Source organism: Beauveria bassiana (genome assembly GCF_000280675.1).
Source record: "Beauveria bassiana ARSEF 2860 unplaced genomic scaffold BBA_S00001, whole genome shotgun sequence".
In the NCBI taxonomy this organism is placed as follows: Eukaryota; Fungi; Ascomycota; class Sordariomycetes; order Hypocreales; family Cordycipitaceae; genus Beauveria; species Beauveria bassiana.
In genome coordinates this window covers 493,963-519,308 of record NW_007930836.1, presented here as the reverse complement: position 1 = coordinate 519,308, position 25,346 = coordinate 493,963, and the positions used below count along the sequence as shown (strand labels likewise).

Genomic DNA, 25,346 nt, shown 5'->3' with positions numbered 1-25,346 from the left:
AATATAATCGAAACTGCGAGGCCAGTTTCCTCGAGAGGATTTATCCCATGTCGCCTATTGCTCCGAGTGCATGTTGAAGCCTTTCGGATAAATTGGCTACCTATCACTCTACAAAAGGTCAGTTTATATCTCCTTTTGCACTTTGGTTCTTAAAATTCTCGGAAAGATTATGAAAACGTTCAAGAGCTTTTTAACCCTGAATCTTCTTGATGACTCACACATCACCACCCTATGACCGATTACCCACGCGCACCCTTTTTCTCAATCATACCGTTTACATGACAGAGGGTATCATTGCTAACCAGGAAAAGATGTTATAGTACATACCAGACGCCATTGCGTCGCCAAATTCCATCCCCATTTTAAACAAGTACACTGCGTAGGCCCACCTCAATGTGCATCCATGTTCTTTAAAACTTGTTCTGCTGTTCGTAGCGCCGTCTCCGGCATCCCAGCTCGTCTGGCGACTTTGAGCGCATGACTCTTGTGGTTGATTCCCCTTTGCAACTTGTGAACGTAGACAAAGCCGCCGTCTGCGTCCTCCTCGATGTCTGTACAATACAGCTGCACCGCGCCGTGGTTAGGGTCGCAGAGTCCGTCAGCTGCTGCGAGATCCGCGACGGAGTGAAAGTGTGTTGCAAAGAGCGTGCGACACTGATTGACTGCGATGAGATGGTGCAGGCAAGCGTACGACACAGCCGTGCCGTCCTCTGGTGTGGTGCCCCTGCCGATCTCGTCCATGATGACAAAGGACCTGGGCGTCGCATGTTTCAAGATGTGCGCCGTCTCGAGCATCTCGACCATGAATGTGCTCTGGTCGCGGTACAAGTTGTCTGCAGAGCCGACGCGGCTGAAGATGGCGTCGACGATGCCGAGCTCGGCGTACGATGCCGGCACATAGCATCCAATCTGCGCCAGGATGGTGATGAGCGCATTCTGGCGCAAAAACGTGCTTTTACCAGCCATGTTTGGTCCGGTGATGAGCCAGAGAGAGCCGGCGGAGGGATTGCCGACCAAACAGTCGTTCTCAACGAAGCTCCGGCCCTGCTCCACCAGTCCGCCCTCGACGGTGGGATGCCTGCCGCCAATAATGGTGTGTGCTGTGGAATTGTTGAGGATGGGACGCAGCAGATTCTGCTCGACGGCCAGCCGGGCAAAGGACGTGGTAATGTCAAGCTCGTCAAGGACGGCTGCGTTGCGGCGCAGCTTGACGAGGTTGATGACGACGTGCTCTCTGAGCGACTGGAAGACGCGCTGCTCCTCGCGCCGGATCTGAAAGCGCGTCTGGTCGAGACGTTGGCCGAGGGCCGTCCATTCAGCCAGGTGAAAGGAGCGCGTCGAGCGACTAGAAGATAAGGCGTGAATGTCGGTGAGGTTTTTTGCATCTTTACCCTTGATGTGGGCAATGTGGCCCAGACCAGGTGTCCATTTCAGAGTGAGGCTTGGTGCGCCAAGACGCTCACGAAGAGTATCGCCGAGACATTCGCGTTCTTCCAAAAGCGAAGCCAGCTGCCCATGTAGTCTGCTCAAGGTCGGGCTTGCTTCCGGCTTCATTATCCATGCATCGTTGTCTTCGGCGTAGTATTCCTTGATGGTCGTTGGTCGCTTCTTCTTACCTTTTGGCAATGACGAGGCGTCTTCGGCGGACCCCTCTGCGGCCACGATGCCTTCTGCGAGGGCCATGAGTTGACTCGCTTCTGATTCTGCGGCCTCGTGTTGCAGCACAATGCCGTCCTCGTCGATGGCCTCTGTGATGCGATGGGCCAGTATCAGAGGCTCCTGAAGATCCATGCGCTTTGTGAGAGTCGCCAGACACTGCGAAGATGGCTCCGCGACTTCTTTCTGGAGAAGACGAACAATATCTGCAGTGGCTTGAATAGTGTTTGCCAAACCCATGAGATCGTCCGCGTCCCCCCTCCCGAGCGCAAACTTTTGCACTAGCCGCTGCGAATCGTGACTACGTCGGAGTAGTGTCACGATGAGGTCGCAAAGATCAGGCGATGCAACAAAGCGGGCAACCAAGTCTTGTCGGGAAGTGATTACGTCTGTAGAAGTGGACGGCGCGCTGAGCCATTCGTTGAGCAATCGTGAGCCACTCTTGGTGACAGTCCGACGAATGGCGTGCAGGAGGCTGCCGCGAAAGAAGCCGTCGCGGGTTGTTTGCTTGATTTCCAGAGCGCGCAAGCTGTTTTTATCGATCGTCATGATTTGCATGTTCTCATGGCGCAGGGGAGGCTGTAATTTCATGCTCATGCCCCGTAGCCTGTCTTTGACATAATTGAGGACCAAGTGTCCGGCGCTGACCTCGTCTGGGGTGAAATTTTCGCGAGTTGCCTGGGGAATGTCGGATTCGAGCATATCACTCCAGTCTGTGATGTTACTTAAGTCGCCCGGAGAAGAATAGGTAATGAGATGTCTGTCCTCGGCGAGGATTGCGAAAATGTCGTGCTCCCTTTGCGACTCGAGGCCCTCGTCCAGGACAATCTCCCTGGGAGCAATTCTAGATAAGACTGAGCCGAGCGACGATAGCTCAGTCTGCTGTGTAAAGAAGTGTCCGGTGGAGAGATCCAACCATGCCAAGCCAAGGGAGACACTGTCATCAGGTGCAGCACCAACTTGGTTGGACACATGGACAGCCATGACGTAGTTATTGACGTGGGGGTCGATGAAATTTTCGTCGATGAGAGTGCCAGGCGTAATGATGCGAGCAACTCTTCTATCGTGCAAGAGACCTCCTGATTTGATCTTTTCTTCCGCATTGTTGGGGAATTCCTCGGCCACAGCCACGTACTTGTTTAGGTCTTGGACAAGAATCTTGAGGTAGCGGTCCAGCTGGAAAAAGGGGAAACCAGCCTGCGGCTTGTCAGTTGTCGTGTTTGACGCTGAAAAGTTGGGAGAGGAAGAGGAAAATTACCATGGAGACTGGACCGGCACTCGTTTTTTTGCTAGCCAGCTTCAGATTGAGCAACGGCGCATACTCATCGGCATGTTCAAAGTACAGCTCGTAGAAGCCACCCACACGAGTCAAGAGCACGCAATTATCAAATTTGTCCATGCTACGCCGTGCCTGCAGCACCACGGTAGGGTATGCCGGCACATTCTTGTCTTCCTCTGCAGGTACAGGATCCGACTGTACAGGGCCCTGAGGCAGGTCGGACAGCTGCATCGTCGTCGTGGTCTTTTTGCCCCTGACGTGCGTCACGACGGGACTGGCGGGCGACCAGCAGCATGATGATTTAACGCAGGCTGGGGATCTGCGTGCTGTTATCCATGATCGACAACTTGACAGAGTCCGAATCGCATGGCTACTACGTCTGCGGAACATGAAATCGATGATACGCGTCGAGGTCCCCGTGTGATGTTGCTGGCGAGTTTTTCGGTGGTGTGTGGTAGCCAAGACCCGCTGAAGCGATATTTTGGTGGGAGGTTTGGGGCCGTTGCCACCGTTGGAGAGGTAAATGTTAAATATCCCAGCGGTTATTTTGTAGTGTCAATATTGATTTGAAGTCGAGGTCAGTCCTTGGAGAAGTTGCTGGGGAAATCCTCAGGGAGATTCTTTCGGGAGACAGCTATTCATAATGACTTGGACCTGGTAGAATTAACGACTGTGGTCAATGAATTAACGCTCTGCGTGAGGGTTACAGATTGATCAACAAATGTGCAGTTAACTGTAGATCCGTGAGTATCAAAGGAAAAAGCTCAATTCACTTTGCGAATACTTGACAATGCGGTAGGAGTGCGATGTGATGTCACGTTCTAAATAGTAGAGCAACATGCCTGTGTAGAACCGCTGCATGGCGCAATAGCCACAATCTACGTAGCTTTCTTTGTAGCCTGCGCAAACCAGAGTACCAATACCAAGCCCAATAATAAGAATGCGACAAGTAATTATGCAGTGTTTAGTTCCTGCCCGCGAATAGCGAAACGTGCAATAAAGGTAGGTAGCACGGTAACTGGTAGGCCCGCCTGCCGCGATGAAAGTGAATTACAGAGGTGCCATTTCAAGACGGAGGAGAAGGCGGTTACGTTTTAGACAAAGCACCATCTCCTCACCAATATTTTTCTGTTATTCCTCTTTATTCGTCTTCTTTTTCTTCTTTGCCATTGCTCTGTCATGGTCATGCTGCCGTTCATCAACGCTGCGTGGCACTGATTGATGACTTGTATCCCTACCCGCTACCCTAGCTCGACGGCCACGACTTGGATCGACGGCCGCATATTGCTACCCTTGGACGTTCTTCAATAGCCTCTCTTGATCAAAATGACGGCTATCGATATGCTTGAACGGATTGCGAAAAGGTATGTCGAACAAGAATTCATTGTCCCAAATCCCGAGCCGTTACCTCCCCGATCCTGGCCCCAGACTAGCAATGCAGAACGCCACTGTTCGGGTACCGGAACAGATAGTTTTGGGGCGCTACCGCAGCCACCGGAGCTACAGTCGTGCGCCGACAGAGCAAGCCACGCAACCATGTCTAGCAACTGCGAGAGAGAAGTCTCTCTTTCGCCTGCAAGTCCCGACGGTTTAAGTCCCAGCAGGGACAAGGCAAAGCTGAAGCCATCTTTGATGTACCTGGCTCCCGCTCACTGGTCCCCCACTCAACTACCAGCCGTGCCACTATTACAAATTTACAACCCAGGGCCTCGTTATATGGAGCAAAAATACCACAAAATCACGACGTATCCTCTTTTATTGCTGCTCGCAATTATTACCTTCCAGAAATGAAACAATCAGTTCCGGCTGCCACCACAATGCCACCACACGGCTTGATCCACTCACTCACTCACTGGGAAGCGCCCACTGATCCGCTCGGCCTAGTGGCCCCGCATCTCCCTTCCCCAGCTTGTTCCCCTCTTCGGCTCCTCCACAATGGTTCACAAGGGCCCCATGGCTTATTCGTATTACAACTTACCACCACCTCATGACTTGTCTTCTTCCAACCTCTCCCTTCTTTAAGTTTCCAGGCTCACTGGCGTGAGAGTGAGCCACTATATGCCGCTGTCTTTTCTCAGTCTTGTTACCATCCGAATTTGCATTTCCGGCCAATTGCTTACTTGACCTCTTGACTGGACAGTTCAAACGCGCCCTTCAGCACCGCCTTACCAGCCGATTGCCCGCGCCATTCTACCGCCTCTGGCCTTTCGCATCCTTTACCGCCACGACTTCGTCGTATTTCCAACCGATCTGCTCCTCCTGCGCCCGGCCACGCTTTCGAAGCTGATACTATGGGTGGTGGCCACGATCACAACAGCAGGGGTGCCTACCCTGTCTACGCCGACAAGCCGGTCGGCGTAGCAAAGACGAGCATCCTTCAAGGCCGAATCGAGCCCTTTTATAAGCCTGGACAATATGAAAAGGTCAATCTCTTGGCGTAAGCTGACTTGCCATTGCCTTGATACCTGCTCCTACTGACACTATTCAGCAACATGTACAATGCCCGCTACTCGGGTGAACCCAACGTCAAGCTCGCCGTATGGTCTGCTCCTGGCCAGGACCGTCCCTCATTCCAGGAAGCTGTATCCCACGAGTTCAAGAAAGCTCATATTGGTGATGCTTTCGGCCCCTCTTGGACCACGCATTGGTTCCACGTCACAATCACCATTCCTCAGGCACTCCACGACGAGGAGTTTGTCATTCTCGAATGGGATGCCAACAATGAAGGCATGATATGGAATGACGATGGAATGCCCCTCCAGGGCCTCACTGGAAACGGTGATCGTATCGAGTGGGTCATCCCGGACGAGTTTCGCGACGGCAAGGAGCATGTCATTTACATTGAGATGGCCTGCAATGGCATGTTTGGCAACGCCCCCAACGGTACCAACGACAACACACCCCCTGATCCCAACAGATACTTTACTATTTCCAAAGCCAACATTGCTGCCGTCAACTATCAGGCCCGCATGCTTCTATTTGACATCTGGCAGATTGGTGATGCTGCCCGCGAGCTCCCCGGTGACTCGGCTGAACAGAACAAGGCTTTGGCTGTCGCCATGAAGATTATTGATACTTTCCAGGTCGATAACCAGGACTCTATTCTCAAGTGCCGCAAGATTGCTCAACAAGTCGTCGGCCCCGATGTCGACTCTCACCGCGTCTACGAGGTGGGCAAGGAACCCACCGTTTTCGGCATCGGCCACTGCCACATTGACAGCTGCTGGCTCTGGCCTTTTGCCGAGACTAAACGCAAAGTTGCCCGATCTTGGTCCAGCCAGTGCGATCTCATGGATCGCTACCCCGAAGCTCACTTTGCCTGCTCCCAGGCCCAGCAGTTCAAATGGCTAAAGACTCTCTACCCTCGCGCCTTTGAACGTGTCAAGGCCAAGGTTAGGGAGGGCCAGTTCCATCCTATCGGTGGTAGCTGGGTTGAGCACGACACCAATATGCCCAGCGGCGAATCACTCCTCCGCCAATTCTTTTACGGCCAACGCTTCTTCGAGTCCGAGTTTGGCTCTCGCAGCCGCACCTTTTGGTTGCCCGATACCTTTGGCTACTCCAGCCAACTGCCACAGCTCTGCCGCCTTGCCGGCATGGACCGCTTCATGACCCAAAAGCTAAGTTGGAACAACATCAACACTTTCCCACACACCACATTCATGTGGGTCAGCCCAGACGGGAGCCAAGTCATCTGCCACATGCCTCCCTCGGAGACGTACACCTCCGAGGCCAACTTGAGCGACCTTCGCAAGAGCATCTCCAAGCACAAGACGATGCGCACAGACAGCTCTTCGCTCCTCGTCTTCGGCAAGGGTGATGGTGGTGGTGGTCCCACCTGGCAACACCTCGAGAAGCTGCGCCGTTGCGCCGGCATCAGCAACACCATTGGCGGCATTCCCAAGCTCAAGCTTGGTCTTTCTGTCGACGACTTTTTTGATCGCCTCACGGCAAAGGCCGATGATTTCCCCACATGGTACGGCGAGCTGTACTTTGAGCTCCATCGCGGCACCTACACCACACAGGCCAACAACAAGTACTACAACCGCAAGGCCGAGGTCATGCTTCGCGATATCGAACAGCTCGCCACCATTGCCTCCATTAAGAACAAGTCCTACAAGTATCCTACCGAAGATATTGATGACATGTGGGAGACGGTCCTGCTCTGCCAGTTCCACGACTGCCTTCCCGGCAGCTCCATCGAGATGTGCTATGACGACACTGACAAGCTCTACGCTGAAGTTTTCAAGACTGGTCACACTCTTTTGAAGGAGATTTACCAGAGCCTCAACATCTCCGATGTTCGTTCTCTATCTGCCCACGAGACCGTCGTTCTCAACACTCTACCCTGGCACCGTAAGGAAATTGTCGAGATTTCTGAGACTGAAGTTGGCGTCGCCTGTGGAGATGGCCAGCTGCTTCCCGTCCGCGCCTTTAAGACCCAGGGAACTGAACCTGCCGTTACCCTCCGCCAAGTCTCCAAGGATCAATTCGTCCTCCAGAACGAGCACTTTCGGGTGGAAGTCGAGGGTGGCTGCATCACGTCTCTCCATGATCGCCTCAACGACCGCGAGATTGTCGAGAAGGGCGGCAAGGCAAACAAGTATGTCATTTTTGATGATATCCCTATCTACTGGGACGCCTGGGATGTCGAGGTTTATCATCTCAATACCAAAAAGAACTTGCAATATGGCGAGACTCGCGTCCACGAAATCAAGCCTCACCGGGTGACGCTGGTAACGGACATTCAGATTAGCAAGGAAAGCTCCATCAAGGCCTACATTAGCCTCTCCGCTTCACTCAAAGGACAGCCCTCGTGGATTGAGTGCTCAGCCGAGGTTGACTGGCATGAAAGTTCCAAATTCCTCAAAGTCGAGTTTCCCGTCAACATTGTCAACAATGAGGCCTCTTATGAGACTGCATACAGTATCACCAAGCGTCCCACCCACTACAACACCAGCTGGGATATGGCCAAGTTTGAGGTTTGCTGCCACAGGTTTGCCGATTTGTCGGAGCACAACTATGGTGTTTCGATTCTCAATGACAGCAAATACGGCTTTGCCACGGCGGGCAAGGTGATGCGCCTGTCTCTTCTGCGCTCGCCCAAATCGCCTGATGAGCATGCTGACATGGGCAAACATTCTATTCGCTGGGCCATCTTCCCTCACAAGGGTGCACTCTCCTCAGCCACCGTTCGAGCCGGCTATGCTTTCAACACGCCCCTTAAAGTCCTCTCGGCGCCCAAGGCCGCTGTCGACAACCTTGGCAGCGCCCCGATCAGACTGGTTAATGTCGATGAGTCTGCTTCGCTGATCTTGGATACCATCAAACGCGGTCACGATGATGAGGATGTGAGCCGCCGCCAGGGTCTTTGCGTCAACCCCGGAAAGAGCGTCATTGTCAGGGTGTACGAGTCGCTCGGTGGTCACAGTCGAGGCACTATTGAGTCGACTTTTGATGTCAAGCGCGTGTCCAAGTGCAACCTTCTCGAGGACGAAGGCGACGACGTGTCTTTTAGCGGCGGCAAGTTTGCAATTAAATTGCGACCGTTTGAGGTGGCCACCTTTAAGCTTCAGCTGTAGGGCGACAATGAAGTAGGGTGCGCATGTATGGAAGTTGAAGCAGCACTGCCCTGAGAAATGCGCGGAGTGATGCATGAATTGAATGTAGCATCATTGTTAGACCTTTATCCCGAGTAAATATGATCAATACACATTCCTAAAGGCTATTGTGGTTATCCTGAATAAAAAAACAAGTAAACGCTCGTGATGGGCCATTCGAAAGGCTACTATGGGTTTGCGGGAAAGAAAAAAAGAAGGCAGCTATGGTAATATACTTGTACAATGTATGTACGCTGATCAAATCACGAGTTTGCATCTCCACCAGGCAGGTTTTGAATAACATTTTCCACCATGGTGATGAGTTGATGTATATCGGGCCGCTCCGCCGGCTCAACTTTGAGACAAGCGCGGACAATTTCGCGAATGGGCTCGCTAATGACGGCTTCTCCGGATGAGGAGCCCTCTCCCGCCCCTGTTGCACCTGCTGCGCCAGGTGCACCGGCGGCGGCCTTTGCCTTGGCGACCTGGATGCTATTGACGCGCCTGGCGCCGTTGGGCGACTGATCAGGAAAGCGCCAGTCGCCGCCCATGACGCAGAGCGACAGGGTGCCGCCCGTCTCGTCGGAGCGCATCTCAAAGGGCGACTTGCCGACGAGGCAGGCGAAAAGGGTGCAGCCGAGGGACCAAATGTCGACCTTTGTGTCAATGACGGTGCCGGTCTGGACGTCAAAGAGTTCCGGGGCGCGGTAGGGCATGGTGGAGTGCTCGGCGGCGGTTTCTTGAATCTGCAGCGCGACCGACTGTGACGTGACGGGCATGGGCGAGGGCGCGACGGAGCCGAGGTCCATGAGTATGGGGTTCGAACCGGAGTCGTCAATCATGATGTTGCCTAGGCGGAGGAGAGGAGAGCGAAAGAAGTGTGAGTAAATGCAATTTATTTGGTTTGACGTTGAAGGGGGCGGAAGGGAAGACAAACCTGGCTTGATGTCGCGATGCGCATACGACTTGATCTTGCCGCCCTGCCCAATCTGATTTTCCGCCTCCATCAGAGGCCGCTCCTGCTCCGTCTCCTCGTCTTCCTCTGTGCGTTTCGTCGACGAACGGGCGCCGCCTCCTCTGCTTCTGCTGCCGCTACTACTACCACTCGGACCCGGATCATTGTCAGCCTCGTGGCCCATTTCCATGCGCTCCGCCGGCGGGGCGTGATGGTCGTGCATGGCGCGGAGGGCCCTGCACACGCCGAGGAACAGGGCCATGAGATGGCGCTCGGGAAAGCGTGCGTGGTTGACGAGGTTGGCGTTAATCATGTCCTGGAGGTTGCCGCGGCGGTAATACGGCAGCAGGACGTAGACGGTCTTGTTGGCTGCCTCGTCGGCGGCGGCGCCACCACCACCGCGTTCAGTCGCGACGGTGTGGTCAATGGCGGAGATTATGTTGGGGACGTGTTGGAAGAGGCGGTACGCTTCGACCTCGCGCATGGCTTGCTGGACCGACTCGGCGCCAAACGGGCAGCGAATCTTTTTGAGGGCAAAGTGTTCCTTGGTGGACAAGTCTTGGACGAGATAGACGTAGGAAAAGCCTCCCTGTTGTTGTTTTTTTGTTACAGTCAGTTGTCAAATACCGCGCGCGCGAGAACGCAAAAGAACAAGAAAAAAAAAAGAAAACGAAGAGGAAGAAGAAAAGCTCACCTCGCCGAGTAATTGCAAAATCTTGAAACTGCGACTGTTGACTTTGAGTGTGGGGGAGCCCGGGAAGCAGCTCAGGCAATTGCCCAATGAGTAAATAAGATCCTGAAGTATTTGCGCCATGGCGAAATGAAATGCTATTGTCTATCGGACAAGAGTTTGTGCGCGCGTTTTCGTGTTTCGTAGGGAAGTGATTGATCGAGGAGCAAGGCAAGTTTATGGGAGGAGATTGTGACAATGAGGGACGAGCGAGCGAGCGAGCGAGGCTCAGCTACCCCAGCCAGCGTAAGCTTGAACCAACTACTGGACAAAAGGTTACGTGCCCGTGGCGCATGCACAGGCTTGGCTTCGAATTGAGCGTTTGACGCGTGCGTGTGCAGAGACGCTGTTATCCTGGCAAAAAGGGGGAAGAATCGATTGTCAAAGCGATGAGATTCCGAGTTTGACTAGCAATCTTGAATGGTAAAATAGTCATGTCATCTGTAGCAATGTCGAAAGCTGGGGACCACGTAGCGTTGTGAGGGTGGTCCAGCCTGGCCGTGGTTAGTCAGCCTTCTTTATATTTAGTGATGATCACAGGTACCTACGGTTCGGAGCGAATTGAGTCCTCTACAACTTCTAGTCTTTGACGCTGACAGGCTCTCACACGAAAAGGTGCAAAATTAAAGGAAGAAGAAAAACATTGCAGCATCAGAAAATTGCAGAATAGATGGCACACCACCTGTAAGCGAGCCTAATGGCCTTTCAAGAGATGCTCAGCTTTACCTCGGGGATACTTCAAACAGCGCCGCCTCCTGCGATTGTAGGATTCAGTACAGTACAAGCCACTGTACGATACCCCATCTCTGCATTAAATAATATTCATAACTCTTTTGAATTAATACATTCTAAAGTGCGCTGAAAAAAACAAAAAAACAAACTTTCACAATGTGACGTCGACTCAGGCCAAGCAAGCAAGCAAGCAAGCAAGCAAGCAAGCAAGCAAGCAAGCAAGCGCAAGACGCCCGCACATCATTGCCAACGGACTTCTCATTGCTGCAACTCTGGCATCATGAATCCGCTTGGAGGCATTCGTCGCCATGAGTATCCCATAAATGCCGACGACTTTCTCACTTCCATCACCACATCCTTGATCTTGCCATCTCGCAGCAGCACGTCCCGCGGCCGTTTTCGCTGTCGTCGTCCATACAACCTGATGAAGCGCTTGAGCATTTGCTTTTCACCCTCTGACAATTCTGGCGAATTTTCCAACTCGGAATCAATCAATCGGAGGCTAGACGAGTTATACGGCTCAGCCACAAGTCCCACTGCCACTTGCTGCACGTACAGGCGAAAGTCTCGCAGAATGTTGTGCACTTCATCAGGGCTCGGGCAAGCACCCGGGTTTGACTCAGACCAGTCGCTAAACGGCTCCGATTCCTCAAAGTAATGCGTGTCTTCGGGACTAGATATATTGGGCACAAACGGTGGCGTCATGTTTTGTACTTGGTCCCAAGCAAAATGCTTGAACCATCTGTGATCTTTAATGTCCTCGGCATCATCTGGAAACACGTGCCGCCCAAACAAGTCCGTCAGTCGATTCGGCCCGGGTGGGCATCGGTCTTTGTGCTGATACCTCTTGGAGCAGATACGGTTTTCTTTCTCATGAATCATCCAAAAGAGCAAGTCTTTGCACCGATCACTGACAGCTGGTCGAGTTGGGAAACAGAATATCTCCTTGTGTTTCTTGCACAAAGTCAGCTCAACTTCACCCTCAAGCCAACACTACTCACCGCAATGTTTTGCTTCGTTTCCTTTCTGCCTTTGCCTGCTCCAAATGGCGTGAAGCCATACAGACACTCAAACAGAATGATGCCAATGCTCCACTAGTCGCATCTTCCGTCGCATCTTCCGTCGTAGCCTCCGCCCGCAATTACCTCTGGCGCCATGTATTGGCTCGTGCCCACGACCGAGTATGCAGTTGCCCGGCATCTGGTGCTACTTCGCGGGTTGAAGTGGTTCAGATCGTTGTATGCAGTGTGGTAGCCTTTGTTTTGCTCATGCGGTCCAAGCTTCTTCGCGCGACCTTTGCTGGCACTTGCATCGCCAGTCGTGCCATCCCCGTCTGTTGATAGACGAAAGTGCTGAAACAAAGAATGTCTATGCCAGCTGTAGAATGCCGCGTCATGGGACCAGTGACCGTCAAAAGCGAGGCCAAAGTCAGATATCTTGAGGTGCCCAGAAGCCGATATCAGAAAATTGTCTGGCTTAATGTCGCGGTGGATGAATTTGAGTCGATGCGTTTCTTCCACAGCCAAAATCATTTCCGCAATGTAAAATCGAGCAATCGTTTCGTGCAGCACATTCTCACGCATCAGCATGCCGAGAAAGTCACCACCGGGCATATACTCCATCACGAGATAGAGATTGGTAAAGTCTTGAAAGCTCGTAACAAGTGGTACAATCCTACCAAAGTCAGCTTCATCAACATTGCTGCCTGCTAAACCTACCAGTTTGACCCCTCTGCTGCGACAAGAAAATCCCGTTCTGCGCGCAAATGACCCTCTTGGCTGCTCAAAAGCATTTCAGACTTTCGGATCACCTTCATGGCAAACACTTGCGACGGCGCATGAGTCCCCGTCTTCTTCTCGCGGACAAGTCGCACCACCCCAAAGCTGCCCTTGCCCAAGACTTTAACGGGCTCAAAGTTTTGTCGGCAATGTGCGTTCATTTTCATCCTTCGTCTTACTTGACTTTGCGCCTTCAGAATGCGGCAATGTCGGAGGTAGCATGATTCTTGGTAGAAGAATGCTCGCCGGATGGCGTCCTTCTCCTCCATCGACATTTGGGGACGGTAGTAGAGCTGCGCCTCCAAGTAATGTCGCCGATGGAGTCGCGAGTTTGGTATCGTCAACAACTCGTTGTAGTAAGTTTCCACACTGATCTTGATGGCAGCGGCTTTTTCCGTTGTCAAAATCGTAGGCTTGAAATTATCCTGACATGACTCCTTGATCGTCGTCAGGGTTTCTGGGTTCGATCTGGCACGTAGAAACCTGTGCGTGCTGCGCTGCTTCAGTCTCTCTCGATTCGAGGTAGACGCAAACGACTCCATCGATGTCTTGCGAGATGAGGTAGTGTCTTCTGGCACCTGATTGACAACATTGTTCGTCGGCGGCGTGAAAGACTCGGCTCTAACTGGCGCATATATGTTATTGAGGGCTTGCGCCGAGCTGCGTCGACGCCGGTTTCGCGACGGGGAACTGCGAAGAATGACTGTAGTGCTGGGTGCTATGCCAAGAGTGTCGAGCCGTAGCCGCTTCACTAATTCACTGGGCGTCATGGCCTTTTCTTTGTATGATGAGTGCAGCTCATCGATTCTGTCATCTCGTTTTATGGGCACCAAATGAGCGTCCTCGGATCGGTATTCGATAGTGTTCGAGTTGTGAGAGCCTGCTACTTGAATTAGACTTGTCGCTTGTCCTTTGTCGTCATAGCCCGTACTTTTGCCAATTGCCTTGAATGCTCCTCGCAAATCTGACCACACGCGGGAACTGGCTCGTCGCAGCTTGAGCATCTCCGAGTCCACAGAAACCAAGCCATAGTTGGGCGAATCGACCGAGACTGGCCCTGTAGTCTCCATTGTGATAGAAAAATGTGCCTCGAGTTGGCGAGACTGTAGTTAGCGAAACTTCCATACAATCAATATCGGTTGCCCACAAGCGCCATGCGCCAACATGTGGGCGATGTTGGATGGTGGACTATAACTGTTTCGATAAAAAAGGAATGACGATTATCGGGATGACTTGAAGAAAGAAAGTAATGCATCTGCCAAGTATGTCAGGAGTAGGTAGTGCCGCGTGAAATGGCTTTCCTGGAAGGAAGGAGGGGTGCAAGCAGCTCTTTCACTGCAGGAAGAAAACACGGAGTGAAGGCTGTTGAGCGCGACAGGCCAAATGCAAACATGCTGGGCAAATAGTTAAGACCATCGAAACATTTAAATTCAACTTTTATTCATGACGGCATGTGTCTAGACAAGGCTAGCAGCTACCATCAGGATAGATGATACACAAAGTAATGACTTATACGCCAACCCATGCAATGCAAGTCCTCGCCTTGACACCATCGTGGAACCTTTAGTCCCTTGATGCACGCGCCAGGCTCTTGATTGCACGATAGATAACAACATGTAAACTCCAAGCCCGAAAATGTCCAGCCTAAACTCAGCGATTCTGCTGAGACGGCTATAAATACAAAGGAAACACGAGATTACAAAACAGACGCTATGCGTTTACTTGATCTCGAGCAGCTTGACGTCAAAGGTCAGCGTGCTGTTGGCGGGAATGCCGGGCAGAGCCTGGCGGCCGTAGGCGAGATTGGCGGGGATAGTCAGGCGACGCTCGCCACCAATCGACATGCCGACGACACCGACGTCCCAGCCCTTGATGACCTGGCCCTTACCAACCTTGAAGGTAAAGGGCTTGCCCTTCTTGTTGGCATCGAACTGCTTGCCGTTCTGGAGCTTGCCAATGTAGCGGACACCGACGCTGTCGCCGTTCTTGACAACGCGGCCGGAGCCAATCTTGCGGTCGTCAACGGTGACGCCCTGAACGACCTTGACACCAACAGCAGCCTTGGTAGAGCCGCTAGGACCCTGCTCAAGGTTCTTGGCGAATTGAACCTTCTTAGCGTCCTTCTTGTCGTCAGAAGCGACAGCCTCGCCCTGGTTGTTCTTGAGCTTCTTTTGCTGCTTCTTGGAGAGCTTGGCGTCGTCCTTGGAAATCAGCTCGTCAAGGTTCTCAGCCTCCTCGGCAGTGCGCTTGTTCTTGCCCTTCTTGGTGGTATCGACCAGCTGAGGCGCATCCTCATCCTCCGAGTCGAGTTCGGTGACACGGGGATCGGCAACATCGTCGAGTTCGTCACTCTCATCGTCGTCCTCACCCAGGGCGTACTCGAGCTCGTCAGGGGAGTCGTCGTAGTCGTCGTCTTCATCATCCTCATCGTAGTCGTCTTCATCGTCATCCATGATGTAGTTACCAGTAAGGTAAACAGTGTGGGTGCCAGACACGACAAAGAAGACCTTTTCGCCCTGGTTCACGGTGATGTCGAGGGGCTGCTGATAGTTCTGCAAAAGAATTAGCGGGGACAGGTGGCTAGGCTGTGGCTTCAAGGCTTACCTTCTCGGTGTCGAGGGTGCAAAGAACAAAGTTTTCGAGGTCAGCGCCCTCCTCGTCATCTGAGTCATCCTCATCATCCTCGTCGTCTTCATCGTCATCATCTCCCTGGGCGGCCTTACCCTTGCCCTTGGACTTGGACTTAGTGGGGGCATCCTCCATGTCCTCATCGTCATCGTCCTGGGTGGCGGCAAGGAGCTTCTTGATGGCAGCGGCTTGGCTAGACTTCTTGGACTTGGCGGGGTCGCTGGGGCCGCCGTTCTCTTCCTCCTCATCATCCTCGTCATCATCGTCAGAGCCAGCGAGAAGAGCCTTCAGGTACTCATCATCCATCTCGTCGTCCTCGTCTTCGTCGAGGCCAGGGAAAGCGCGCTTGACAAGACGGAGGGTAGAACGAGGAATCTTGGGGATATTGCCCTCCTCATCAGCCTCGGGCTCCTCGGTAGGATCAACAGCAGCCATGGTAATGCGGAACTACCAGGTATCGAGTTAGCTTCGAATCTAATCGGCGACGCAAAAGTTCGTGCCGTGGGTCAATGCCGCGGCATCATATGCTCAATGCAAGCGCAATTGCGACCGGTCTACTATAGACAACTTACTGATGCAGGGAAGTCCATGGAGGCGGGGATCAGGATCTCGCCGGGAGGGACCTCGAGGCCATAAACGGGACCAGAGATGCCAGCCATTTTGAAGATGGAGATATGAAGAAGTTAAGGAAGGAAGAGAAGATCTAAGAAATGATTCGTATATAGAAGGTCAAGTCTACAACGAAACAGATTCCACGATCGGGTACGGAAAAAAGAGGTGGTGGTAAGGGTGTGAAGTAGGATGGAGAGAAAAGAAGCTGGAAGGGCGTCACTTTTTTTTTTTTCACATTGCGCCGTCGCGGCCTCTGGAAAAAATCTTTGTCCAGCAGTTTTCTGCCACCCACCTAAAGCCAGGGACCGCCCCGCCAAAAAGCACAAAGAGTCAATCAGAGGCTGCGATAAGGTCTTATCGAGGTTCCGCACAGCTGCTGTCTCAGCAACCAAGAAAACCCCCGCCAGAGTTTAAGTGGGCACCATAATCCTGTTCCTCCACCGCCTTCAACGTTGTCTTGTTGATACCGAGCATGTATAGGACGGGTTAGTCAAGGGACAAAGCTATTGCGACCTCAAATATATCCCGATCCAAAACCCTACTCACGCATCTCGAACATTGTGGGACAATTGCTGTACTTGGAGCTCACCGCGGGCCACTTGGACCACAAGAGACTACAACGTGCGATACACTAGTAATATCAATTATTACTGTAGCGACAGAGGATCATAGTTGATATAGGTAGGTGTCGAGCTCGCTACTTGCTGTGTGTACAGAGTAGTGATCAATCTATGAATATGTAGATACTCAGAAATTTTGGCTCGTGCTCGTTTGGCAAGAATCCTTTCCGCTCGCACGACATCCATCTCTTCTGCCTTTGCAAAGAGACTCTGGGACCAGAGGCGTCATGTGCGTCATATTACTCCGGGATACAATAGGAAAAAATGCATCGTGAGTAGCCAATGCCAGTGATAGGAAAAACCCGTGTTTCTGCGGCGCGACGTGATGCGAATCCGGAGAATTGGCGTCCCGCCTCGCTCACGGGAAACAACTGAACCGCAGCTGATTTGCTGGCCTGTTTTGTTTCATGACGTCTCTTCTATATGACCATTGTAGCCTCAACGTTCAATGTTACCTACTCTCATTGACAAGCAAAGAGGGAGCGCCAAGGCTACCGAGCAGCCACCACTACCACAAAGTGCACGCGGCGCTGAAACATATAGTACGAGCAACATGAGCATTATTTATTATTACCGCAGAATAAAGATTGAGAAAAAAGAAAAAACGTTCTCTGCCAGATTTGGTTGCCACAAATGACGCTGACAACGTTTTCTTTTTTCGGGTCCTACGATATCCTTGAATATTGGCTGAATTGTCGACGCCCCATAATCGAAGCCAATGCCAATCGGCAGTCTTTTGCAACAAGGGCCGTCCGGTTCTTTGAGACTCGCGGAAAGGGGCGTGGACTTTTGAATCATACAAGCGGCTCAGCTGAGGAGACATTATAATCATGTTTCACTCAAGTAAGAGAATGGTGAAAAAATAAAGAAACCGACAATTGATTGTTGACCTATCCATAGAACGAATTCGTTTCGGTGAAAAACGTAAAAGCGTATTCACACCTGAAAGATGATAGTTGACAATTGGTATGCCAGGAAACAATAGTGTGAGAGCCAGCCTCGGCTATCTTACGGCGGGATCAGCTGGAATTCGAGCGTACGCCTAATTCAAGCCCATAGTCTCTGCGCCCACCACCATCGCCGTCCTTGGCGCCGAACTTCGCATTCACTCGAGGGCCTGTAGATTTTCGAGTGCGTCTTGCGCAAAGGTAACCAAGTAGGTTGCCATTTCTCGCCAGCGCTTTAGGACATTGGCCTCCATTGACTGTCTGGTCTGAAGTGGCTGTGCTCACCGCATCTTAACCAAGATCTGGTTCCCACAAGACAATGTTTGCTCACGTGCCGCTCTTCACGCAAGTCAGCCTTGCTAATATAGATCAGAACAGCGCAGAGCTGAATCTGCTTGGCGTAGCTGTCGTTGGTATCACGTCCGGCTTGCCCAATTTATATGCAACCAAGGTGGCTCTAGCTTCGCGAGCACGCGATGATTGATCATGGACCCTTTGCATGTCATCATCTTCTTGTGCTTTGATTGTGTCTTGGTTGCTTCCTCAAGGAGCCTTCTCAAAGAGCTCTAGGATGGGCTTGGCGGCCTTTCTCCATGTTAGCACGCTCGGATTGACCTGCAACTGCAGCGCACTTACATCGATGAACTTTTCCAGGTTCTGGTCGAGGTTGGCAAGATCCTCCTTACGGCGCATATTTTCGGCAATCAGCTTCTGCTTTCTCTTGAGCAGCTCTTGTCGACGCTGCTCTAGGCCTTCGCGTTCGGCTCTCTCATGCTCAATTCTCGCATACATGAGCTCATTTTCGTCGTCGGTGGCGCGGTCTGGGTTCTGCGCGAGAAATTCCTCTACCGGAATCAGCGGCAGCTGCTGGTATTTGTGGCTTAACAAAATATTAGCTCAACCATATCCAACAACAAAGCAGCGAGGCTTGTGAGAGCAAGCTTGTCAACACGTACTCGTACGACTCGCAGGCGACAATCTCGCCTTGGAGGTGACGCTGCTCGTAGTACAAATTCTGCAGCTGCAGATGGAGGCGATCGACGTCCTGGCGGCGCTCGGCCGTCTGTGTTTTGGTGCCGCGCGCCGCAAACGACGCGTTTCGTTGCAGGCCGCGCAGGTGCGATATGCTCGTCAGGAGACGCTTCTGCTGCTTGGCAATCTCGACCTGGTTTTCAGGCGTCGGGCGCGTGCTGGCCTGAGCGACTAGTTGCAGCAGGTCGAGGGCCTGATCGCGTGCCTGGTCCGACACCTGCAAGACAGCGGCGAGGCTGGGGTCGCTGATGATTTTATCAATAGTCATTTGGACGATGGTTCGTGCAATGATCTAGTCGTTATGTCGAATCCCAAATGTTGGTGGTGATCTGGGGTGTGTTGCACACACAGAGTCGAGCAGCAAGTTAACAACTGATCTGGGCCAACTTCGGAATGCAGGGCCGCCAAGCTAGCCACACTTGCACGAGCCACAGCAGCCTCAAGTGCTGGCAATATGGCGGTGCGGTTGCGCCGAATCCAGCGACGAGACAATAATTAATGATATTAATTGGGTCAGACACTGTCAGCCTCCACGCCACTTGATCTTATTACAAACGGGGACTGCCGCCAAGGTTCTCACGTCACGACAAATTCCGGCGTTGCATTCAATACGGAAAATCCCTCTTCTTTCGCTCTTCTTCTCGTCCCAACATGCCAGTGCATGCGTAGATCCCCCGTGCTGCGACACACCATCTTTGCCGCTTCACCATCGGTACTCCGAATGCACGTTGGCCTTTGGCCGAAATCAGCACCCGCATTTCCCCTGGGCGAATCGCCTCGCATCGCTCTTCTCCACCCACGTTGGCTTTGTTGAGAAGCTGGCATCCATTAATAAACCGCAGGGACCCCCATTTCTCCTTCATCTTACCCAACCAATTGCTGCAGAGGCCGACTGCTCGTGCCGCATCCCATTCGACGTCGATCTGAAAATCTTTCGCTGCACCGCCTCACGTCCTCTGCAGCCCAGCCAGCCAGCCGCAGCAATAGCAACCCTTTGGACACCTGCGCGCGCCCGGACTCCCCTTCCTCCCCTCATGAGTTGTTGCGTCTAACCCCAACCCACCCCGCGGCCATTTCACCCACTATGCCGACCGTCACAGCTTTGACACCAACTTGCTCCGGCAGGCCGAGCAAGAGTGAAGACGCCCTCACGTCCGCGACGACATCCGGCGCCGACACCGCTGCCAACGACCAGCCGGCCCTCAACCGTCGCCGCCACTCCTTTTCCCTCCCGCGCCGCAAGTCCATCGTCGGCCAAATCATGGATACCGAAGAGAGCCTGTTGCTCAAGGTCGACCTCTTCCTCTCGGAGCTGGAGCGCCGCCTCGAGTTTATCGAGCGCTACGGCGACATGAGCCGCGACTACAACTTTTCCCGCGCCTTTTCCACCCTCCAGGCCGTCCGCACCCGCTGCTCCCAGGCCTCTGAGGAAGTCATTGGCGCCGGTCGCCGCCGTCTGCATGTCATGGTTGAGACACTAGAGACCCGGTACCAGGAGACGCTGGCGGCGACCGAGTCGCTCCACGAAAAGGCATGCGTCGGTATTGATCTGCTCGAGGGTATGTTGACCGAGTTCGAGGAGCGTGCGCACAAGTTGCGCGAGCAGAGCTTTGCCAATGCCGCCACCGCCGCTGGGGCCTTTATGGGCGAGGGTCGTCGTGTGGCCACGGAAAGCATCGAGCGTGCCAGAGAAGTCATGGACGAGGGTTTCGAGCGCGCCAAGCGTGCCGCCCTATCTCTGGAGGAGCATATCCAGCAAGCCATCCTTTTGGCAAAGGAACGACGACTTTTGGCGTACCATGAGCTGCCCGTCCCGTGGCGCAACAACCCTCACATCCACAAAGGCTATCGCTTTACCGAGACGAAGCTTGAGTGTGTGTGCTCCATGTTCAACATTTCCAACGAGTTTATCAACATCTGGTCTCACGCTCTCGGCTTGGTGCTGGTGCTTGCCATCGCCTGTTACTTTTACCCGACCAGCACCAATTTTTCGCTCAGCACCAAGAGCGACGTCTTTGTGGCGGCCGTCTTCTTTATCATGGCCTGCCTTACGCTTGTGTGCTCCGTCATCTGGCACACGATGAACTCTGTAGCCGACGTCAATGCCATCTCCATCTTTGCATGTGTCGACTACACGGGCATCTCCTTACTCATCGCGGCGTCCATCATGACGACCGAGTACACGGCCTTTTACTGCGACCCTATCAGTCGCTGGACCTATATGCTGCTGACGGCCTCCCTCGGCGTGGGCGGCGTCATCCTGCCCTGGCATCCCAAGTTTAACGGACCGGAGATGGCTTGGGCGCGCGTCGCCTTCTTCGTCGGCTTAGCCCTGACGGGCTTTATGCCTATTGTGCAGCTACTCTACACGCACGGCTCCGAGTTTGTTATTGACTTTTACTCGCCCATTCTCAAGTCGGTGCTCGTCTACTTTGGCGGCGCCATCGTGTACGCGAGCAAGATTCCCGAGTGTTGGTGGCCTGGCATGTTTGACTACATTGGCGGCAGCCACAACCTCTGGCACGCTGCCGTGCTCGGTGGTATCATGTTTCACTACACGGCCATGCAGCAGTTCTTTGCCAATGCTTTTGGCCGCGCTCTCGACGGCTGCCCTGCCTACTAGACAACTTGTATCTGCCGCATACATGATGATCACAGCCGCAGGTGGCACTTTTATATATGTACGATGTTGACGCAGAGAATATGAGGGATGTGGGTTATGCGGACGGTATATGATTGACGACAGAGGTCGCCTCGCCTGGCGGCTAGTAAACTGTCCATTGGTGGACGGAAGATGAGATGCATTAGGAAGCTGCACACATTTACCGCATCATACATACGGGCGTTTGGGACACATTTGGCAATTTTGGCATTTTCACATTCGTTTCTTCAGCATACATTCATTACTCGTTAGATGAGTACACCGCACAGTTCTTCAGGACGACTGCGTGGATGCTACACGAGCCTCTCACATGTTTATAAATCAAAGACATTAGATTTCACTTTCTTAGAGCCATGCGTGATGTATCCCAATGCACTCGTAAACGGGTATTCGTCATAAAAATAATAATATTCGTTCCAATGAAATGAAATGACAGCCGATCCGAAAACAACATGAAAATTAAAAACCGTAAATTCGTGACGACGTGCAAGCGTCTGCCTAGCAAAGAGCAAGGCTTGTAATCATGAAAACTCCTCAAGTACAATACCTTTTGAAACGAAATGAAAGAGTCAGTACAGGCAGGCCCGTGCTACTGCGCATGGACGACAATGTCGGCGTAGACGTCGTCGGGAATCTGCTTGATGATGCCAATGGTGACACTCTTGATGAGGTCGGCATTAAGTGGCGGAAACGACCGCAGGACCTTGTTCGGGCTACGCGCATCCAAATTAGAAACCCAGAGGGTATTAAAGAAAGCATCCATAAAGGACCAGACCCGCGGACACGTACCTGGGAGATTGCAGAATCTGCGCACGCATAATGGTGAGCTGCGCCACGATGCACAGGATATTCAGGTGCGGCCCGTACGCGAACAAGAAATCCCAGAGCTTGAGCACCTCGGGTAGGGGGGGCGTGCAGGCGCAGAGCGTCAGTACCGAGGGAAAGGCGTAAATCTCGGCCGACAGCCCCTTGGCGGTGAGGTACATGCTGAGACGGGGGTCGACGACGGCGAGCACGCGGTCGACGAGCGCGAGGCCGCGGTGCACGCCCGTCATGGCGCCGCGAATGTAGGCGGGGCACTCGCGCGTCAAGAGCGTGTGGAAGGCGGCGAAAGCCTCACCTTCGCTGCGCGCCGCGTACAAGAACGGCGCGGCAAGCACGTTCATGCCCTGCACGTAGGTGCCGGGTTCCGGCGCGCCGGACCGCGACGCCGTCCCGGACATGCTGCCGCCGGTGAGCGATTCCAGCGTCGGCCGCGCCGACGAGTGGCTACTGCCAGGCCGGCTGGGCACCGCCACTGCCGCGTCGTCTCCTCCTCCTCCACGCGCCGTCTGCCGCTCCTCCGCACGCGCGTCGTGTAGCTTCCAGGCGACGGCGTTGAGGAGCCGAATGAGGCTCGCCTCGCTGACGCGCCGCCGGAAGAGCGGATCCGTCGTCAGCGTGCGAAAGGTGTCGTTGCGGATCTTGGCGTAGGCGGGCGACGCACCACGATGGATGAGAGCGAGGTAGTCGTCGGTGGGCGTGATGGGGGCGTCGAGAAGGACGAGCCAGACGTAGATGCGGAGGGTGGACTGTTTTGTGTTTCGACACAGGCTGCGTCAGTTTTCTACGTCTCATCTAGAGAATGTGATACACGCTTGCGCGAGAGGAGGAACAACACGTACCATGCCGTCTTCGGCACTCTTGACGCCTTCGTCGACGACTTTCCACCGCGCGCTCTCCAGCGCCCCAATAAAGTCACCATCGTTGGGGCCCTCGCGGATGATCTGCTGTAGCGAGAGGTGGCCGTGCGAAAAGATGGGTTTGCTACTCCCAGTCCGCCGCGCCGCGCCCACGGCGTTCATCTGGTGCATCATTGGCGAGATGGCATCGCTGTTGGCGCGGCCTCGGGTCTGCCTCTGCTGCGTCGTCGTGCCTGTCGTCGTCGCCGGCACGACCACTGTTGTTGTTGTTGTTGTCGCCGACGGCAGCGGCGGCAGCGGCGGCGGCGCGACAGGGCCGCCAGGATTCCGCACTGGGGAGGCATTGCGATGCAGCGCGTCGCGGTAGTGCGGCGAGATGAGCAAGCTCCCTTGGCTCGCGGCTTTGGCGCCGAGCGTGTGAGCAGATTGCAGCCGGCGAAGGGCGCGGTGCGTGCGCGGTGACGGCGGCGGCTGGAGGTCCGTGTGGAGGAGGGAGTTGTGCTGCGTCGGGTGCTGGAAGTGGTGGTGGGCGGTCGGCGTGGTGCCCTCGCGAGAGGGACTGGTGGTCATTGTGAGTCTTGGGCAGGGCCCGAGAAGGGGGGGGGGATGAGGAAGAGAGGCAGATGATACATTGAGTGGCCGCGCAACCGCGTAGAGTGGTGGTGGTTTAGTGGGGTGGCTGGTATGGTGGGACAGGTGAGGCAAAGCTGGCTCAGCCTTGCGTATTGAGGAATGCTGTTTCAGATATGTGTTATTAATAATTATACCTGTCTTCAATTGAAGAGGGCTTTTCAACTCAGGCTTTGAATGATGGCATTTCGGTGCTAGCATGGTGTGCATATGTACGTTGTTATGTGGTGGTCATACCTGACCACTAGTACAAGAAGTTGCTCAGGCCGTGCTCTCTTTCATAACGGGCAATTGTGTAAATACCAGTCATGTCTGAGCCGGCTCTGAATAGGGGTCTAGGCTCATCTTTCAGACAGCAGCTTATATTTAGCTCGCGGAAGAGTGTTTGTTAAGACACGGCAAGAACCTCAAGCAGTACTCCTTAGACATCTCGGATGATCGGCAGGCCTAGAACGGTGTCAAGATGCTGCAACAGCTGCCAGTGTCTATGTGTGTGCGAGATTGGGGCATATCTTTACAGTTGCGTCATGTTTTCGCATCAAAATCGTCCACTTCCAAGATTGAGAGCTAGTGTGGTCTTGCGATGGTGGAAATACAAGCAGTGTCAAGCATGGTATCGTAGGTCCTGACAATAAACAGCCTTGAGCCAAAAGGCCAAGAGGCCGGCACGACATGTACTAATAAAGGTATGCCGGACGGCACAATGGTGCCGTGTAAACTGTCGGGCCCTCGCCGGGCCATCTGGATATTGCTTGGCCTTGGGGCGCCGGTTTTGCCGGCGAAGAACTGGTGTGCCACGTTGAGGTAGGATTATATTTGAGGGGGGGGTCGTAAAGGTGGCAACAGATGGAATTCGAAAGTGACGTCTGCGACGTGGAACTAAAGAAAAAATTGGGGTGGAAGAAGTAGCTCGATGGGTAAAGAAGAGAAAGAGGATAAAGAGGATAAATAATTGGAATGCGAGATGAAATATGGTGCTGATGGAACCGGATCTTGGGGCAATTGGTCATGATGGAAGAAATTGAGGTCCAAGATCTTGTAGCTGGCTGGTCAAGGGTCCGCGTTTGTAAGCAAAGGTCGCCTATAACTGCGCAATCCAGAAGGGGTCGTGCGTCTGGAACGAAGCAGAGGCGCTCTGGAAATGACGCTGCAGCAGATCTCTAGCATCTCTAGCGCCTTCACTGCTTTGGTTCTCCATGATATAAATAGCAGTATCATTCACATGATCTATTCGGCATTTCTCCCCAACACATTGGGTACTCGCGACCTCGCCCAATATCCACCGAAACACGTGGATTGGCCTTTGCTGCTCCAGGCTAGAACCGATGGCGACATCTCTCCATGTGGACCTACAACGACATCCTGATGTCGTGATTCTCCAGCGTCTCCGGCGTTGGTGAACAAAACAGCCGACGACAAGGCAAAAGAGTAGGACAAAAAGGGCTCGTCGGGGTGGACAAGGAAATCATGGAACCGCACTTGGCCAAGGCCTCTCTCCCCTCCATCAAAACAACAACCCCGCCACCTCGCGATTCCGACCTCACACATTGCCACCACGCCAATACCTACCAATCTCTCTTCCCCTTGGACATCGTCTGGTCCCGGCCACCGCGATTCCCGATCCAGCAGCCTTTCCGCTGCCCTCCCCACCAGACGCCTTTTTTTTGTCTCTTCTCCAGCTTTCTTCGCTCCCTGACAAGTCACACACTTGTTCCGCCGTCACCCTGCTGACCCCACGCCGACAAGCCGCGTCTGACGCAAAACTCAACGTCGACTGGTTGGGCGTATGTCTCGTGGCTAGTC

General features: G+C 53.4%; 8 protein-coding genes across 8 annotated transcripts; 2 read left to right on the top strand and 6 right to left on the bottom strand.

Annotated features, from left to right (window-relative positions):
• Positions 1-390: 390 nt before the first annotated feature.
• On the bottom strand, positions 391-3,166 carry BBA_00173 (MutS domain V; the record flags this gene model as incomplete). The annotated part of the gene is made up of 2 exons (XM_008595270.1): positions 391-2,853; positions 2,915-3,166. The coding sequence occupies 2 exons, from the start codon at positions 3,164-3,166 to the stop codon at positions 391-393; spliced, it is 2,715 nt and encodes a 904-aa protein (XP_008593492.1).
• A 1,095-nt stretch (positions 3,167-4,261) lies between these two features.
• BBA_00172 (glycoside hydrolase family 38) lies at positions 4,262-8,517 on the top strand (the record flags this gene model as incomplete). The annotated part of the gene is made up of 3 exons (XM_008595269.1): positions 4,262-4,299; positions 5,076-5,372; positions 5,424-8,517. The coding sequence occupies 3 exons, from the start codon at positions 4,262-4,264 to the stop codon at positions 8,515-8,517; spliced, it is 3,429 nt and encodes a 1,142-aa protein (XP_008593491.1).
• Positions 8,518-8,798: 281 nt separating this feature from the next.
• Positions 8,799-10,304, bottom strand: BBA_00171 (serine/threonine protein kinase, putative; the record flags this gene model as incomplete). Its single annotated transcript, XM_008595268.1, has 3 exons — positions 8,799-9,385; positions 9,473-10,079; positions 10,185-10,304. 3 exons carry the CDS (start codon positions 10,302-10,304, stop codon positions 8,799-8,801), a joined length of 1,314 nt encoding a protein of 437 aa, XP_008593490.1.
• A 906-nt stretch (positions 10,305-11,210) lies between these two features.
• Positions 11,211-13,800, bottom strand: BBA_00170 (serine/threonine-protein kinase cbk1; the record flags this gene model as incomplete). Its single annotated transcript, XM_008595267.1, has 4 exons — positions 11,211-11,906; positions 11,954-12,046; positions 12,098-12,626; positions 12,671-13,800. 4 exons carry the CDS (start codon positions 13,798-13,800, stop codon positions 11,211-11,213), a joined length of 2,448 nt encoding a protein of 815 aa, XP_008593489.1.
• A 648-nt stretch (positions 13,801-14,448) lies between these two features.
• On the bottom strand, positions 14,449-16,017 carry BBA_00169 (FKBP-type peptidyl-prolyl cis-trans isomerase; the record flags this gene model as incomplete). Its single annotated transcript, XM_008595266.1, has 3 exons — positions 14,449-15,282; positions 15,335-15,805; positions 15,931-16,017. The coding sequence occupies 3 exons, from the start codon at positions 16,015-16,017 to the stop codon at positions 14,449-14,451; spliced, it is 1,392 nt and encodes a 463-aa protein (XP_008593488.1).
• A 2,063-nt stretch (positions 16,018-18,080) lies between these two features.
• BBA_00168 (fms interacting protein) lies at positions 18,081-18,837 on the bottom strand (the record flags this gene model as incomplete). The annotated part of the gene is made up of 3 exons (XM_008595265.1): positions 18,081-18,122; positions 18,174-18,417; positions 18,494-18,837. The coding sequence occupies 3 exons, from the start codon at positions 18,835-18,837 to the stop codon at positions 18,081-18,083; spliced, it is 630 nt and encodes a 209-aa protein (XP_008593487.1).
• Positions 18,838-19,653: 816 nt separating this feature from the next.
• On the top strand, positions 19,654-21,192 carry BBA_00167 (hemolysin-III family protein; the record flags this gene model as incomplete). The annotated part of the gene is made up of 1 exon (XM_008595264.1): positions 19,654-21,192. The coding sequence occupies one exon, from the start codon at positions 19,654-19,656 to the stop codon at positions 21,190-21,192; it is 1,539 nt and encodes a 512-aa protein (XP_008593486.1).
• Positions 21,193-21,820: 628 nt separating this feature from the next.
• Positions 21,821-23,483, bottom strand: BBA_00166 (TBC domain-containing protein; the record flags this gene model as incomplete). The annotated part of the gene is made up of 3 exons (XM_008595263.1): positions 21,821-21,944; positions 22,021-22,802; positions 22,896-23,483. 3 exons carry the CDS (start codon positions 23,481-23,483, stop codon positions 21,821-21,823), a joined length of 1,494 nt encoding a protein of 497 aa, XP_008593485.1.
• Between the last annotated feature and the right edge of the window lie 1,863 nt (positions 23,484-25,346).